At 42.5% G+C, this 14,588-nt stretch overlaps 1 protein-coding gene across 1 annotated transcript in view; it reads right to left on the minus strand.

Annotated features, from left to right (window-relative positions):
• Nucleotides 1–8,773: 8,773 nt before the first annotated feature.
• The window catches only part of LOC124595958, a 242,107-nt gene continuing 236,292 nt past the window's right edge, over nucleotides 8,774–14,588 (minus strand). Inside the window, exon 2 of the mRNA XM_047134884.1 lies at nucleotides 8,774–8,845. Within this exon, the coding sequence (XP_046990840.1) occupies nucleotides 8,808–8,845 (38 nt within the window). The 3' untranslated portion in view covers nucleotides 8,774–8,807. The remainder of the gene's footprint in view (nucleotides 8,846–14,588) is intronic.

Consider the following 14,588-nt stretch of genomic DNA (forward strand, 5'->3'; position numbering starts at 1 on the left):
GGCCGGCTGGCCTGCTGGACGCCACGGCGTGATTTACTCCGGCAGCCGGCTGGAGCCGCTATCTGGTCGCGACTGCCCCTATAACTCAGGCTCGCGAGCCGGCATGGCTGACCGCGCGCTACAGGCGCGGCCGCCTAGGACCTAGATCACGTCACAGCCTGCCGCAATAACCGGAAGTGGGTCAGGGTACACCTGCGGGTGGCTCACCATTGCCGCTGCTACGGCTCTCCTACTCCCACCTTCTGTAGCTTTCAAGATTTGTTCCTAATCGCATTTCTATGATCGTAGTTCAAGCTAGGGGGTTATGAGAGCCAGACTGTACTACGGAGGTGAATGTTAGCTTTGTGTCTTTCTTGGTTACGACAAAACGTTCACTATGCTGCCTCTTATTCACTATTAGGCCTACTTCTGCATTACCCGTATTTTATTTTGTATTTATAATCTTTTATCATCTGAGTCGGTAACTCTTATGTTCCGAGGAGCCAAATGTTACGTCCACATTGCTAATGATAGGTGGAAGGTGTTACTCATCTTGTGCGAGAGAATCTACACTGTTGCCGACTTGTGGCAAGCGCATCTAGCTATAAACAGATGCCCGACACGGGCGTGCGTCTATGTACATTGAGTGTTTGCCGCTAGAGCTATCAAGAACTCGGCGTAACATTCGGCACCAACTAGCCACTAAAAGTAATATTGAACTAGACGACTGGTGTCCAAGTGCCCGCCGCTTGTAAATCCGACCCGGCGATCTTCATTGGTCGGTGGCCTGGAGGTACTTCACTCGTGGCGATGTCCAACCCGCCACTCGTGGCGCCCCCTGGAATCTTCATGGCATCGGCTCCGGCAGTATCGATAAGCTACGATACTACATAACCCTATACTCACCTGACCAGAAGACTCCTATTGTCCTTCCTGCCACTACTTCCTGCCACTAGCTTGCTCCCACGCTCCAGCCTTTATTTTTTCTAAGGAAGACATCCTTCTGAGTAGTCGCCGTCCAGAGATACAAATGGGCGACTGTTTTACTTCTGTAATATTTCACCCAAGCGGATGCCACCATCATTACGTCATTCAGCAAACCTGCACGCTATTCGAGAAAACAGGAAAATAGTGGCTCTAGTTTCTCTTTGCTTTCAGCCGCTCGGTACCAGCACACCAAGGCCATGTTGGCTAATGTTACAAGGTCGTGCCAGTCACTCATCCACACTGCAGCCACTGAAAAAGGTTGCTACCCCTCTGGAAGAAGAGCAGGTTATTCTGGCCTCTCCACCAGTAGCCCTTCGTTGTGGCTGCACCTGCGATACGGGTATCTGTATCGTTAAGGGACGTAAGCCACCCCTCCTCGGCAAAGTCCACGTAATCTTGGGGTCAATCTTGACAGGACGCTCAGCTTTAAAGAGCACTTGCTGAAAACCGCCGCTACGGTGAAGTCAAGAAATAACAGTTTGCTACAACTTCGTGGCACGACATGGTGACGATCAGCTCCAACACTAACAAGGGAACCTCCCCATCGCACCCCCCTCAGATTTAGTTATAAGTTGGCACAGTGGATAGGCCTTGAAAAACTGAACACAGATCAATTGAGAAGACAGGAAGAAGTTGTGTGGAACTATGAAAAAATAAGCAAAATATACAAACTGAGTAGTTCATGGGAAGATAGGCAATATCAAGGACACTAATTGATCAGGAGCGCCATGGTCTCGTGGTAACGTGAGCAGCTGCGGAACGAGAGGTCCTTGGTTCAAATCTTCCATCGAGTGAAAAGTTTAATTTTTTTATTTTCAGTTTATGTGACAAACTCTTGTGTTTTCATCACTTTTTTGGGAGTGATTATCACATCCACAAGAAAACCTAAATCGGGCAAGGTAGAAGAATCTTTTTACCCATTCGCCAAGTGTACAAGTTAGGTGGATCGACAACATATTCCTGTCATGTGACGCACATGTCGTATAGAATATATCAGATGTGTTTTCCTGTGGAGGAATCGGTTGACCTATGACCTTGCGATCAAATGTTTTCGGTTCCCATTGGAGAGACACGTCCTTTCGTCTACTAATCGCACGGTTTTGCGATGCGGTCGCAGAACACAGACACTAAACTTATTACAGTGAACAGAGACGTCAATGAACGAACCGACAGATAACTAGGCAAAAATAAAGAAAGTAAAATTCTCAGTAGAGGGAAGACTTGAACCAAGGACCTCTCGTTCTGTAGCTGCTCACGCTACCACGAGACCATGGCGCTCTTGAGCTCACGTTGTCCATAATGTTGCCTATGTGGCCCATGGACTATTCAGTTCGTATATTTTGCTTATTTTTTCACAGTTCCACACAACTTCTTCCTGTTTTCTCGATTGATCTGTGTTCAGTTTATCAAGGCCTATCCACTGTGCCAACTTATAACTAAATCTGAGGGGGGTGCGATGGGGAGGTTCCCTTGTAAGAACATTTGCTCTTGGACTGGTGTAACTTGTAGCAGAATACTGTGCTGCAGTCTGAGTCACCAGCCCATACACCGGACTCATGGATAAGCAGCTCAACCGGACTATGCGCATCATTACACGTACAATCAGAAAGACACCAGCTTTCTGGTTGCCTACCTCATTCATGTAGCTTCCCCTATATTTTCGGCGAGAATTTACAAAAATAGCTGGTGATCTTTACCTCCCTTTACATGAGGAGATTCATGCACTCAATGAAAACAGACTTCGCTCCTGTCATCCACCTCCATACGGTGCAAAGTATTTGGTGGACAACGGAGCAACAACATTCCGATGAACAGAACAATGCTACCAAAAAGCAGCTGAAGTGCCCAGAATCTGGACCAGGCCATCAGGTTTTGTAGAGCTTCGGGAGATCTGGTGTGCACTCAACAGAATAAGGGAAAATACTAAAAGATCTACTATGTACAAATATTGATTAGCAACACCGCAAAGCTGTGACTGTGAGTGAAGAACTACGGACTGTTGAGTATATCATACGTACTTGACCAAAACGATCCTTCCCTGGCGATCCAGAGGAGCTCCTCTTGGCAACAAAGACGTAAGTTGTGTACGTTTAGGAGTTGTGTATATGTTTGTCACCTTCTGTGCTCTGTAAAGACTGTAAATTTAATTAAGTTATAATTATGATCTTTTCTGTGTGTTAAACATATACGTACACGTATTGGTAAGGACAAAATGTTTTCTTGTGTATTGTGATGCTAGTCATACGCTAAGCAAATTAATAAATACAAGCATGTGAAATAAACGAGTGTCTAAATGAGAGGAACGTGACAAAATGAAAGCGGGTCGTAGGTTGTGTTCCAAAAACGAACAGCATACAGACAGAAGTGGTGACACTTTCTGCGGGACCTGACCATCATTTTTCAGGACAATACTCAAGCAAGTACAGTACAAGCTGTTACTGATTTGTTTGACTGATGGATCTGCTAAGTGCTATACCACCTACTGCGCTCCCCTGACTTAAGCCCTCGTAAGTTCAAATCGATTCCTAAACTGAAGGAAACACTTCACGGCATTCGCTTCAGAACTGCTACAAATTCGTCGGGCAGTAGACCGCGCCGCTCGAACTGTGAACACAACTGGCACTGCTAAGAGTATCCTACGACTTCACATCGCTGGGAACGGATTATACACAATGCTGGTGACTAATTTAAAGGTCAGTAAAACTTTGAAACACGTCCCTATTTTGTACGAGCTGTAAATAAATAGTTGCCACTATTAAAGCTCCAACCCTCGTATATTTACTATGTTTGATTTATGAAAGTGTTGGCAGCGCGAGTAGCAGTAGTAGCCTTTATTCATCCGTGGATAGCTTTTACGGTGATACGGACATATTACAGATCAAGAATAAAGGGCATGATTCACAAACACAGGCATTTACATACTTATAGGCCCAGTTTGGTAAGGATGGGACAAGCAGTCGGTCGTGGGTTTAAAGCAAGAACCATATTGGCACTTGCCTGAAGTAATTTAGGGAAACCATAGAAAACTTAAATCTACGTTGCCGGATAGGGATTGGAGGAACCATCATCTGGAATGTTAAGGTCAGTCTTTTTAATACAGTGCTACCTCAGTCGGTTTATCCGAAGTGAATAATAATGTTTTGTTTAAAAATTATTTGGAAGACATCATTTCATTTTATTCACTTCTCCACACTAGTCTCTTTATACACTTTGAGCTAATGTCACTACCATGACGACGATGTTTCCTTTTCAGTGTATGGCCCGTAACTTGCATATGCTCGCCTGAAAAATTCGGTCAGCATCCGTTCATAACGAGCTCAGAAAGAGGCAAAGAAGATAGTGTTATAAACTGCCGAATTCTGATGTAAGAATTTTCAGAAAAAAATTTAAAAAGCCAATGTAGAGCGAAAGTTGGTTATGAACTGAAATCTGGTATTTACCCCCTAACAAAAAAAAAAACAAAAAAAACACATAGCAATAATCCGAATGGTGCGGAAATAGGTAGATGTGATGTACATTTGCAAACAGACTGAGCGAGACAGTAACTTGTTGGTTCACCTCTGGCCCTCAGGCAAGCAGGTATTCGGCTTGGAGTTGACTGATAGAGTTGTTCTATGTCTGCCAAATTCTGTTCAACTGATGCGTTAGATCGTCAAAACCGAAGTGGTTGGAGGGCCCCTGCCCATAACGTTCCAAATGTTCTCAACTGGGGAGAAATCCGACGACCTCGATGGGCAAGGTAGGGTTTGGCAAGCACGAAGGTAAGCAGTAGAAACACTCCGTGTGCGGGCGGGCATTATCTTACTGAAATATGAATCCAGTATGGTTTTTTATGAAGGGCAATGAAATGGACCTAGAACATGGTCGAAGTATCGCTGTGCCGTGGATGACAACCGAAGGGTTCCTGCTATGGAAAGAAACGGCACCACAGAACATCACTCCTGGATGTTCCGCCATATGGCGGGCGAAAGTCAGGTTGGTATTCCAGCGCTGTGTGGCGTGTCTCCGGACACATCTTTGCTGGTCATCGGGGAAGAACTCGAAGCGGGGCTCGTACTGAAGACAGTTCCTGTCAACGACATTCCAGGTCGAAGACGTGTCTAGAGACGCTTCGGACAGCGGTTTCAGTACCATTATATGGAGCGACAGCCAGGAGCGATGGTATGGGATACCATTTCTTACCATACCAGGAAGCCTTTGGTTGTCATCCGCGGCACCCTTACAGCACAGCGGTACGTCGACGAAATTCTACGCCCCATTTTGTTGCTCTTCATGGCAAGCCATTCTGGGTTTACATTTCAGCAAGATAATCAAGATAATGCCCACCCGCACATCTACATCTACATGGATACTCTGCAAATCACATTTAAGTGACTGGAAGAGGGTTCAACGAAATACCTTCACAATTATCTATTATTCCAATCTCGTATAGCACGCGGAAAGAATGAACACCTATATCTTTCCGTACGAGCTCTGATTTCCCTTACGTTATCTGGGTGATCGTCCCTCCCTACGTAAGTCGGTGTCAATAAAATATTTTCGCATTCGGAGGAGAAAGTTGGTGATTGGAATTTCGTGAGAAGATCCCGTCTTTCTTTTAATGATGTCCATCCCAAATCCTGTATCATTTCTGTGACACCCTCTCCCATATTTCGCGATAATACAAAATGTGCTGCCTTTCTTTGAACTTTTTCGATGTACTCCGTCAGTCCTATCTGGTAAGGATCCCACACCACGCAGCAGTATTCTAAAAGCGGAAGGATAAGCGTAGTGTAGGCAGTCTCCTTAGTAGGTCTGTTAAATTTTCTAAGTGTCCTGCCAATAAAACGCAGTCTTTGGTTAGCCTTCCCCACAACATTTTCTATGTGTTCCTTCCAATTTAAGTTGTTCGTAATTGTAATACCTAGGTATTTAGCTGAATTAACGGCTTTTAGATTAGACTGATTTATCGTGTTACCGAAGTTTAACGAGTTCCTTTTAGCACTCATGTGGATGACCTCACACTTTTCGTTATTTAGGGTCAACTGCCACTTTTCGCACCATTCAGATATTTCTTCTAAATCGTTTTGCAGTTTGTTTTGATCTTCTGATGACTTTATTAGTCGATAAACGACAGCGTGATCTGCAAACAACCGAAGACGGCTGCTCAGATTGTCTCCCAAATCATTTATATACATAAGGAACAGCAAAGGGCCTATAACACTACCTTGGGGAACGCCAGAAATCACTTCTGTTTTACTCGATGACTTTCCGTCATTTACTACGAATTGTGACCTCTCTGACAGGAAATCACAAATCCCATCACAGAACTGAGACGATATTCCATAACCACGCAATTTCACTACGAGCCGCTTGTGTGGTACAGTGTCAAAAGCCTTCCAGAAATCCAGAAATACGGAATACATTTGAAATCCCTTGTCAATAGCACTCAGCACTTCATGTGAATAAAGAGCTAGTTGTGTTTCACAGGAACGATGTTCTCTAAACCCATGTTGACTGTGTGTCAATAGACCGTTTTCTACGAGTAATTCATAATGTTCGGACACAATATATGTTCTAAAATCCTGCTGCATATCGACGTTAACGATATGGGCCTGTAATTTAGTGGATTACTCCTACTACCTTTCTTGAATATTGGTGTGACCTGTTCAACTTTCCAGTCTTTGGGTACAGATCTTTCGTCGAGCGAACGGTTGTATATGATTGTTAAGTATGGAGCTAATGCATCAGCATACTCCGAAAGGAACCTAATTGGTATACAGTCTGGACCAGAAAACTTGCTTTTATTGATTTAAGTTCCTTCACTACTCCGAGGATATTTACTCCTGCGTTACTCATGTTGGCAGCTGTTCTCGATTCGAATTCGGGAATATTTACTTCGTCTTCTTTTGTGAAGGCATTTCGAAAGGCAGTGTTTAGTAATTCTGCTTTGGCAGCACTGTCTTCGATAGTATCTCCATTGCTATCGCGCAGAGAAGGCATTGATTGTTTCTTCCCGCTAACATACTTCACATACGACCAGAATCTCTTTGGATTATCTGCCATGTTTCGAGAAAAAGTTTCGCTGGGGAAACTGTTATAGGCATCTCGCATTGAAGTCCGCACTAAATTTCGAGCTTCTGTAAAAGATCGCCAATCTTGGGGATTTTGCGTCTGTTTAAATTTGGTATGTTTGTTTCGTTGTTTCTGTAACAGTGTTCTAACCCTTTTTGTTTACCAAGGAGGATCACCTCCATCGTTTGTTAATTTATTTGGTATAAATCTCTCAATTGCTGCCGATAATATTTCTTTGAATTTAGGCCACATCTGGTCTACACTTATATTATTAATTTGGAATGAGTCGAGATTGTCTCTCAGGAAGGCGTCAAGTGAATTTTTATCCGCTTTTTTGAACAGGTATATTTTTCGCTTAGTTTTTGAGGATTTGGGGATTACAATATTCAATCTTACTACGACAGCCCTGTGTTCACTAATCCCCGAATCGGTTTTGATGCTCGTTATTAACTCAGGATTATTTGTTGCTAAAAGGTCAAGTGTGTTTTCACAACCGTTTACTTTTCGCGTGGGCTCATGAACTAACTGCTTGAAATAATTCTCAGAGAATGCGTTTAGCACATTTTCGGATGATGTTTTAAGTGTACCTCCGGAATTAAACGTGTATTTTCGCCAACATATCGAGGGTAAATTAAAGTCACCACCAACTATTATCGTATGAGTCGGGTACGTGTTTGAAATCAAACTCAAGTTTTGTTTGAGCCTAGTTTTTACTACTTGCTTAGTGCTTGCCACACATTACTCACTGGATCTTTCCTTAACTGAGAAAGATTGGATCATTATGGGCAGGGTCGTCTTGGAACCTCGACGTTCTAATGCAGCAGTTGGACTGAATTTGGCACTATATTCCTCAGAAGGATATCCAACAACTTTGACAATCAATGCCAAACCGAATGACTGCTTCTATGAGGTCCAGAGGTGGACAACGCGTTAATAACTTGCTCAATTTGTGCAGCTCTCTCTTTTTTTGTCTTACAGTGTAATTCACTTTCGTTACGTTATCTAAGTAATTGTACACCATTTAGAATGTATTGGTTAATACTTACATTTTAACAAGTTTGTTTCAGTTATCTCTGTAGGCAAAATATTGCATTTTATTCTTCGCTAGAACATGCTGTTTTGAATTTTGTTTATTCTTTCTTAGCAAACGCAACTTCAATCAAGTTTATTTTGTTTATGCGCGCAACTTATACTTAAATGTACCTCTTTGGTTTGGTTGAAATCTCCGACGTTTTGGACAGATCTTTGCAATGAACGCGAATACATTTTTGCTGTTATTTTTATGATCCTTTCCAGTTGTTTGTAAACTGTGTTCAAAATTTTGTGCATTTTATCCGCAAGAAAAAGTTCCATATATACGAATTTGGTGTACGTGTGAATAGTATGTATCAGAAAGACACTCGCTCCTACATAGTTATGATCGGACTTAAGGCATAATATGCTGATGACACTCTGTACGCAAGTATCTTTGCGTGTCCACATCTTGCGTGTCAGGTCGACTGAAACTCGACGTTCATTACAAGAAAATTCATTTTAGTTACGCAATTTATAGAAGTACCTTCCACAAGTACCGTAATGTAAGATAGTAGTGGACAAAGTTTCGTACCAGTGATTTGCAGCTGCCGTCGTGTAAAGCCGCACGGCTGAGCGGCAGCTGCACGTCCCCCGGCTGGTCCGCTGCCCGTCGCCGTGATATACCGAGCCGCGCCGGCCGAGCGGCGCGGAGAGACACGTCGGCCGTGACAAGCCGGCTGCACTCCACCCAGGCTGTTGGCTGGCCGCTGCACTCACTCACGGAGTGCGCAGTTTGTAGCCGCCTCCCACGCTGCCAGGTGTCCGCCGTCACAGTGGGGACATTACGCCCTGTCACGCACTCCAAGTACCCAAGAAAGCGATCGGCGATTGCAGGTTACTTTTGTTCTAATTTCTTCACTACTGCACAGTGTGAATCACCTGTTGTGGTGGTGGCAGTCCTCAGGGCGAAGGCTGGTTGAATGCAGCTCTATACGCTAGCCCACCCTGTGCAAGTCTTTTTCGTCTGTGTGTAACTACCTCGAGTTACGTGCCAAACAGCAGACGCATCTACCTGACCCCTGTACTCTCCCTTCATAATTTTTACAACCCTCCCCTATCTCCCCACCCTCCCCCTATCTCTCTCTCTCACTCACTCACTCACTCACTCACACACACACACACACACACACACACACACACACACACACATTCCCTATACTTCCTAGAATACTAATTTTTAATACTCTCTGAGTACAAAATATACTTGCAAACATAATGTTGTCAGCATGTTACGCCCTTACAGTCTTGTCATCAATGCTACTACAGCGTTCACAGTGCCAAGCTTACCGCCTTTGAAAAAATGCATGGTTGCTATTGCTGTATTCCCACAGAATTCCTTAGACAGACCGCAACCATCACATTTGGAGAGCACACACTATTTGTAGGACACTAACTTCGATTTTGCAGTTAGTAGGCTGATCTGCAGTCTAAACAACGGATACAATCTTCTTACTGTTGACACTCATAGAGAACAGTTGAAAGGAGTTACCTAAATCAGCTGTTAGCTCTTCTTCAGAATCTAGCGAATGTCATATCATCTGCATATACGAGGGCTGGAACTTTAATAGTGGCAATTGTTTATTTAAAGTTGGTCGTAGGTTGTGTTCCAAAAACGAACAGCATAGAGACAGAAAAGATGACACTTTCTGCAGGAGAAGGCGACATTGGTAGTGTCTTGATTTGTCTCCTGTTCCAGTACCTTGCTTCCTGGTGCTGAGCAGAACTAAGGGGCTGCTCAGCAGTATACCTGACAGGGCAAAAGTATTTAATGTTGTATAAATGACTGTTGATTCCGTGTGCAGAGAACTGTTGACTGGTGGCGGTCGCGCATTCTTTCCTGGCTCAGCACCTGATTACGAGAGATTGCGAAAGGGGCTAGTAATGCCGCATCTTAGACGGTCCTTTAGTTTGTTCTAGTCTTACGGCTGTTGCGGCACACGCAGAAGACATCGATCCCGTTGGCCGCATGTTTCTCTTGCGGACCGGCCAGCCGCGTGCTTCGGCAGGCGAGATGTTCTTCGCCGAGCCTGTCACCTCGTGCATCACCTCAAGCCGCAATAATTGCAGTAGTTTGTTTTATTCTCCTTTTTTAATAATAGATGTCATCCTATCTCGTGTATTAATTAATGTGAGTTTAAGAGTTCCACTCTGTTGGGTTAATGTTTTGAAAGGCCGTCAACGGAAGTTATACAAATTGTTAAATTTCCTTAATCTCATCATCTGGCGCTGGCTAGTTTTAAATTTTCGAATTGCCGTGATTAGCCGTCATTGAAATTTTCAAATTTTTCCTCTAATTTTGTTATCTGTCACTGACCGAGTTCTTAATTAAAGACTTTTTTAAATGTACTTGTACTTGTATTTACTACCTATCATGTTCTTAGTTTCATATTAGTCGGGATCCCGTTTGTAGGTCTGAATCGTAAAGGTTCTAGAACACTATCTGGTCGTATTTTTCAGAATAATTATGTCGCATGTTGGCACTGATTAATTTTTTTTTCCTTTTCCTAAATGCGTAAAATTCAAAACTGGAATAAATTCTGTCACTTCTTGTTCGAGTTTAGTTAAAGGTGGTATGGGCCTGTTTTTAAATTGTTAGAGAATTTTTTGGTTTCACTCTGCATTTATTAAGCGGCAATAGCCGTCGGGTACCTGCTGAGAGTTTGCTTGGTGTGAAACTGGAAATTTGCATCTTATAATCTGTTTGCATCAAGGGATCACCAGTTTAGTATTGGAGGGCAGCGTGAGGGTAAAAATCGTAGAGGGAGACCACGAGATGAATACACTAAGCAGATTCAGAAGGATGTAGGTTGTAGTAGGTACTGGGAGATGAAGCCTACACAGGAAAGAGTAGCATGGAGAGCTGCATCAAACCAGTCTCAAGACTGAAGACCACAACAACAACAACAACAATCAGTTTGCTTAATGTGAAACTCTAAATTTGTTCAAAATGTTCAAATGTGTGTGAACTCCTAAGAGAACAAACTGCTGAGGTCATCGGTTCCTAGACTTACACACTACATAAACTAACTTACACTAATTTATGCTAAGAAGAACACACACACACCCATGCCCGACGTAATTTTCGAACCTCACGCGGGAGAGGCCGCGCAATCACTGTGTAAGTAGGCTGTTTAGATTTTTATGTTGGTAACGCCACGTAGTGCTCTGTATGAAAATCGCTGACTGCGCTTGTGCAGTCTGTGACTGGCTCGACTCATTGTTGGAATATTCGCTAGTGTAGTGTTGGGCAGTTGGATGTGAACAGCGCGTGGCGTTGGGCAGTTGGAGGTGAGCCTCCAGCAGTGGTGGATGTGGGGAGAGATATGCCAGAGTTTTGAGAAGTTACTATAAGAGAACGATCTGGACGTGTGTCCGCCAGAAAAAGGAAATTTGTAAAGATGGTTGTCAGGAATTGATAGATATATATGTGATGACTTTTGACCACTATAAAGGTAAATACATTGTTTGTTCTCTATCAAAATCTTTCATTTGCCAACTATACCTATCAGTAGTTAGTGCCTTCAGTAGTTAAAACCTTTTATTTAGCTATCAGTATTGGCGCTCATTGTATTGCAGTAGTTCGAGTAACGAAGATTTTTGTGAGGTAAGTGATTCGTGAAAGGTATAGGTTATTGTTAGTCAGGGCCATTCTTTTGTAGGGATTATTGATGGTCAGTTCGCGTTGCACTAAAAATATTCAAAAATGGTTCAGATGGCTCTGAGTACTATGGGACTTAACATCTGAGGTCATCAGTCCCATAGAACTTAGAACTACTTAAACCTAACTAACCTAAGGACATCACACACATCCATTCCTCGAGGCAGGATTCGAACCTGCTACCGTAGCAGTCGCGCGGTTCCAGACCGAAGCGCCTAGAACCGCTCGGGCACACCGGCCGGCACTAAAAATATTGTGTCAGTTCAGTGATGATCAGAATAAGTAAAGCGAGAACTGCTTGAGTTCGCTGAGTTTTGCTCAGGTGTTTGAAAATCAAATAACGTAAGAGTTTTACCAGCACAGTCATTCATAATTTTTCTAAGGAGACATTTGATAACATGGCACCTCTAACCGCATGGCCACTACGCGCGGCTCGAAATTTGTATCTTATAAACTTTTGTAATAAATGTTTTAGAAATGGTTAATGATGCTTACCCAAAACCCGGTAAAGTCGTACCCCGTGGCTTATCCTGAGCTACTGGGCGCCATTTGAGGACTGTTGAGCGCCTCGTGCTTTTCATGAGCAGCTCAGATATGACGCTCGACAAGAGAGAAACTTAAACAAATCTCAACATTTAGTTTTGTAGAACCAGCAACCCTTTTATTTCATGAAGAGTTATTACAGATCTGCCGCAGTTGCGGTACATATATGTTTTGGCAGCTAGTTTTGAACCGTCTGGTTCATTCTCAATCATAACCTACTGGGCCTGCACTGAAAGTGCCTGATCTTAATGGCATCCACACAAAGACTGTTGCAAATGTCTCATTATACAGGTGCTGACAATACAAGCCAATTTTAACTTGAGCAGATATTAGTACGAAACTGGTAAACAGTAGGAACATCGCACAGTCAAATAATTAAGAATGTTAAAGAGTATGCGGTTTTAACAGGTATTTTTTATAGTAAATATCACATGAACTGTTAATTTTAAGAATTGGGGTTAATAACAATACGAATCGGAAGATTTATTCTGTAGCCCATTCTCCTTACTTAATTTCTTGCGATAGTTCAGAGCACGTTCATGGAATATCACACCGCTGATGAATACAAAAATCTTTCCTCAATGAAATTTACTGTAGTTTACCTCTGTAATGCAACCCTTCACAGGGTACAGTATTGGCGTCAATATCTGCATTCAGGATCTGTTTTTGAGATCTAGTTTTGTGCATTAAAGGCTGATTGTCTCGTCTACACCTTTGTGTGCAAATTTCTCCCATATTACTCTCACTATACTACGTCTATTAGAGATTGCATGCTTAAGATTACCTAGACGTGTAAATTTAGATAGCATCTAAAGTGCCGTATGCGAAAATACGTCGCTCGTATTCAAAGCGCTGCCTTGCTTCGGGATCTTATCTCCTCCCAGCTAATATCCGATCCTTTTTTTACGCTTCATTTCTTCTTGAAATTTGAACATTCATTCGAGACTGAATTCGTTACAGCAAGAACGGTTACTTCGATTAGATATATTGCGTAGGTGTGAAACCAGAAATTGATTAACGAACGTTGCTATTACATATTCACTCGAAACGAATTTTAGGATAAACGAAAAATCATAACAGAACAATTTCAGAATAATAAGCCTTCTCTAGCTGCCAGTCCGACTTATTATTACATATTTTGACGATCAGAATGCGCTGAAAATTTTAGAATTCTAACACATTCACTTTGAAATAGAGTTGCAAACATGATGAAGACTTGGTAGCATAAAAGGTACAATCATTCTTTGTAAAGCAGGGGAGTGGGAAATTGAAATGTAAACTACGTAAAACTTACTACAAAACTTGCTATCAGATTGATCAACTTCTTGCTAGATAATCAATAATCCAGAGCAAAACGCGCACCATTTCGAGATGTTATTCACTTTTTATGTTATTCTTGTAGTCAAAAACTCACAAATCTTGTCAGATTTTTTAATCATTATTGTTTCATTTAATGCCGTCAACTTTTAATGCAGTTATTATTCCTAAAACAAAAATAAAATCAACGTAGTGGCATCTAATTTCACCACCTGGTGGCTTTATCATAATCATTTGCATGCAGAAGAGTATGCTCCGACTCAAAAGTCTTGAGGTAGAGCGTCACCACTTAGCATAGGTAAGAGTAAAATTAATACATGAAGACGCTATGGTTCCATCCAGATTGTAAAACCACAAGTTAGTATAGCGAGCAGCTGCGTTGCCTTAGAAGTGATAATCAGAAGGCTGTGTTGAACGATGAGTACGTATGAACGGTCGAGAAGGCGCAGCGTAAATCAGTAATTGAATAAGACTTAAGCAGTGGATAATAAGGTTGGTTTGACATTACATAATTGTACTGACGTGACGTGATCTTTCTCTCATCTGACCAGTGTTCCGCGTTGCCAAGAACTTGTGAGGAACCTCAGTTCGTCAGAGACTCCTCCTAGTATATATCACCAATATCAGTCTTTTACCGACAACTACCGTCGTGCTAGGTAGCAGAAAAAAATGGTTCCGCCACAGATGTAATTCTAAAACGAGCATTCGTTACTCATGCTTGTCGACAATGCTTTATATGTAATTAACTGGAAACCATCCATGTAATCAACTGGAAACCATCACTTCCCCGTAGCTACTGTCGGTTTCTTACAGTTGCAGTGTATGTTATTTTCTTTGACACCAAAGTCTGAGTACATCACTACAGACAAAACAAAGAAAATTTAAATCTCGTTCTTAGCACAACCCTGTGAAGGAAGGAAGGGTTTAACGTCCCGCCGACGTCGTTAGAGATGGAGCACAAGCTCGGTTAGCATCA

The sequence above is a fragment of the Schistocerca americana genome, chromosome 2 (assembly GCF_021461395.2).
Source record: "Schistocerca americana isolate TAMUIC-IGC-003095 chromosome 2, iqSchAmer2.1, whole genome shotgun sequence".
Lineage (NCBI taxonomy): Eukaryota > Metazoa > Arthropoda > Insecta > Orthoptera > Acrididae > Schistocerca > Schistocerca americana.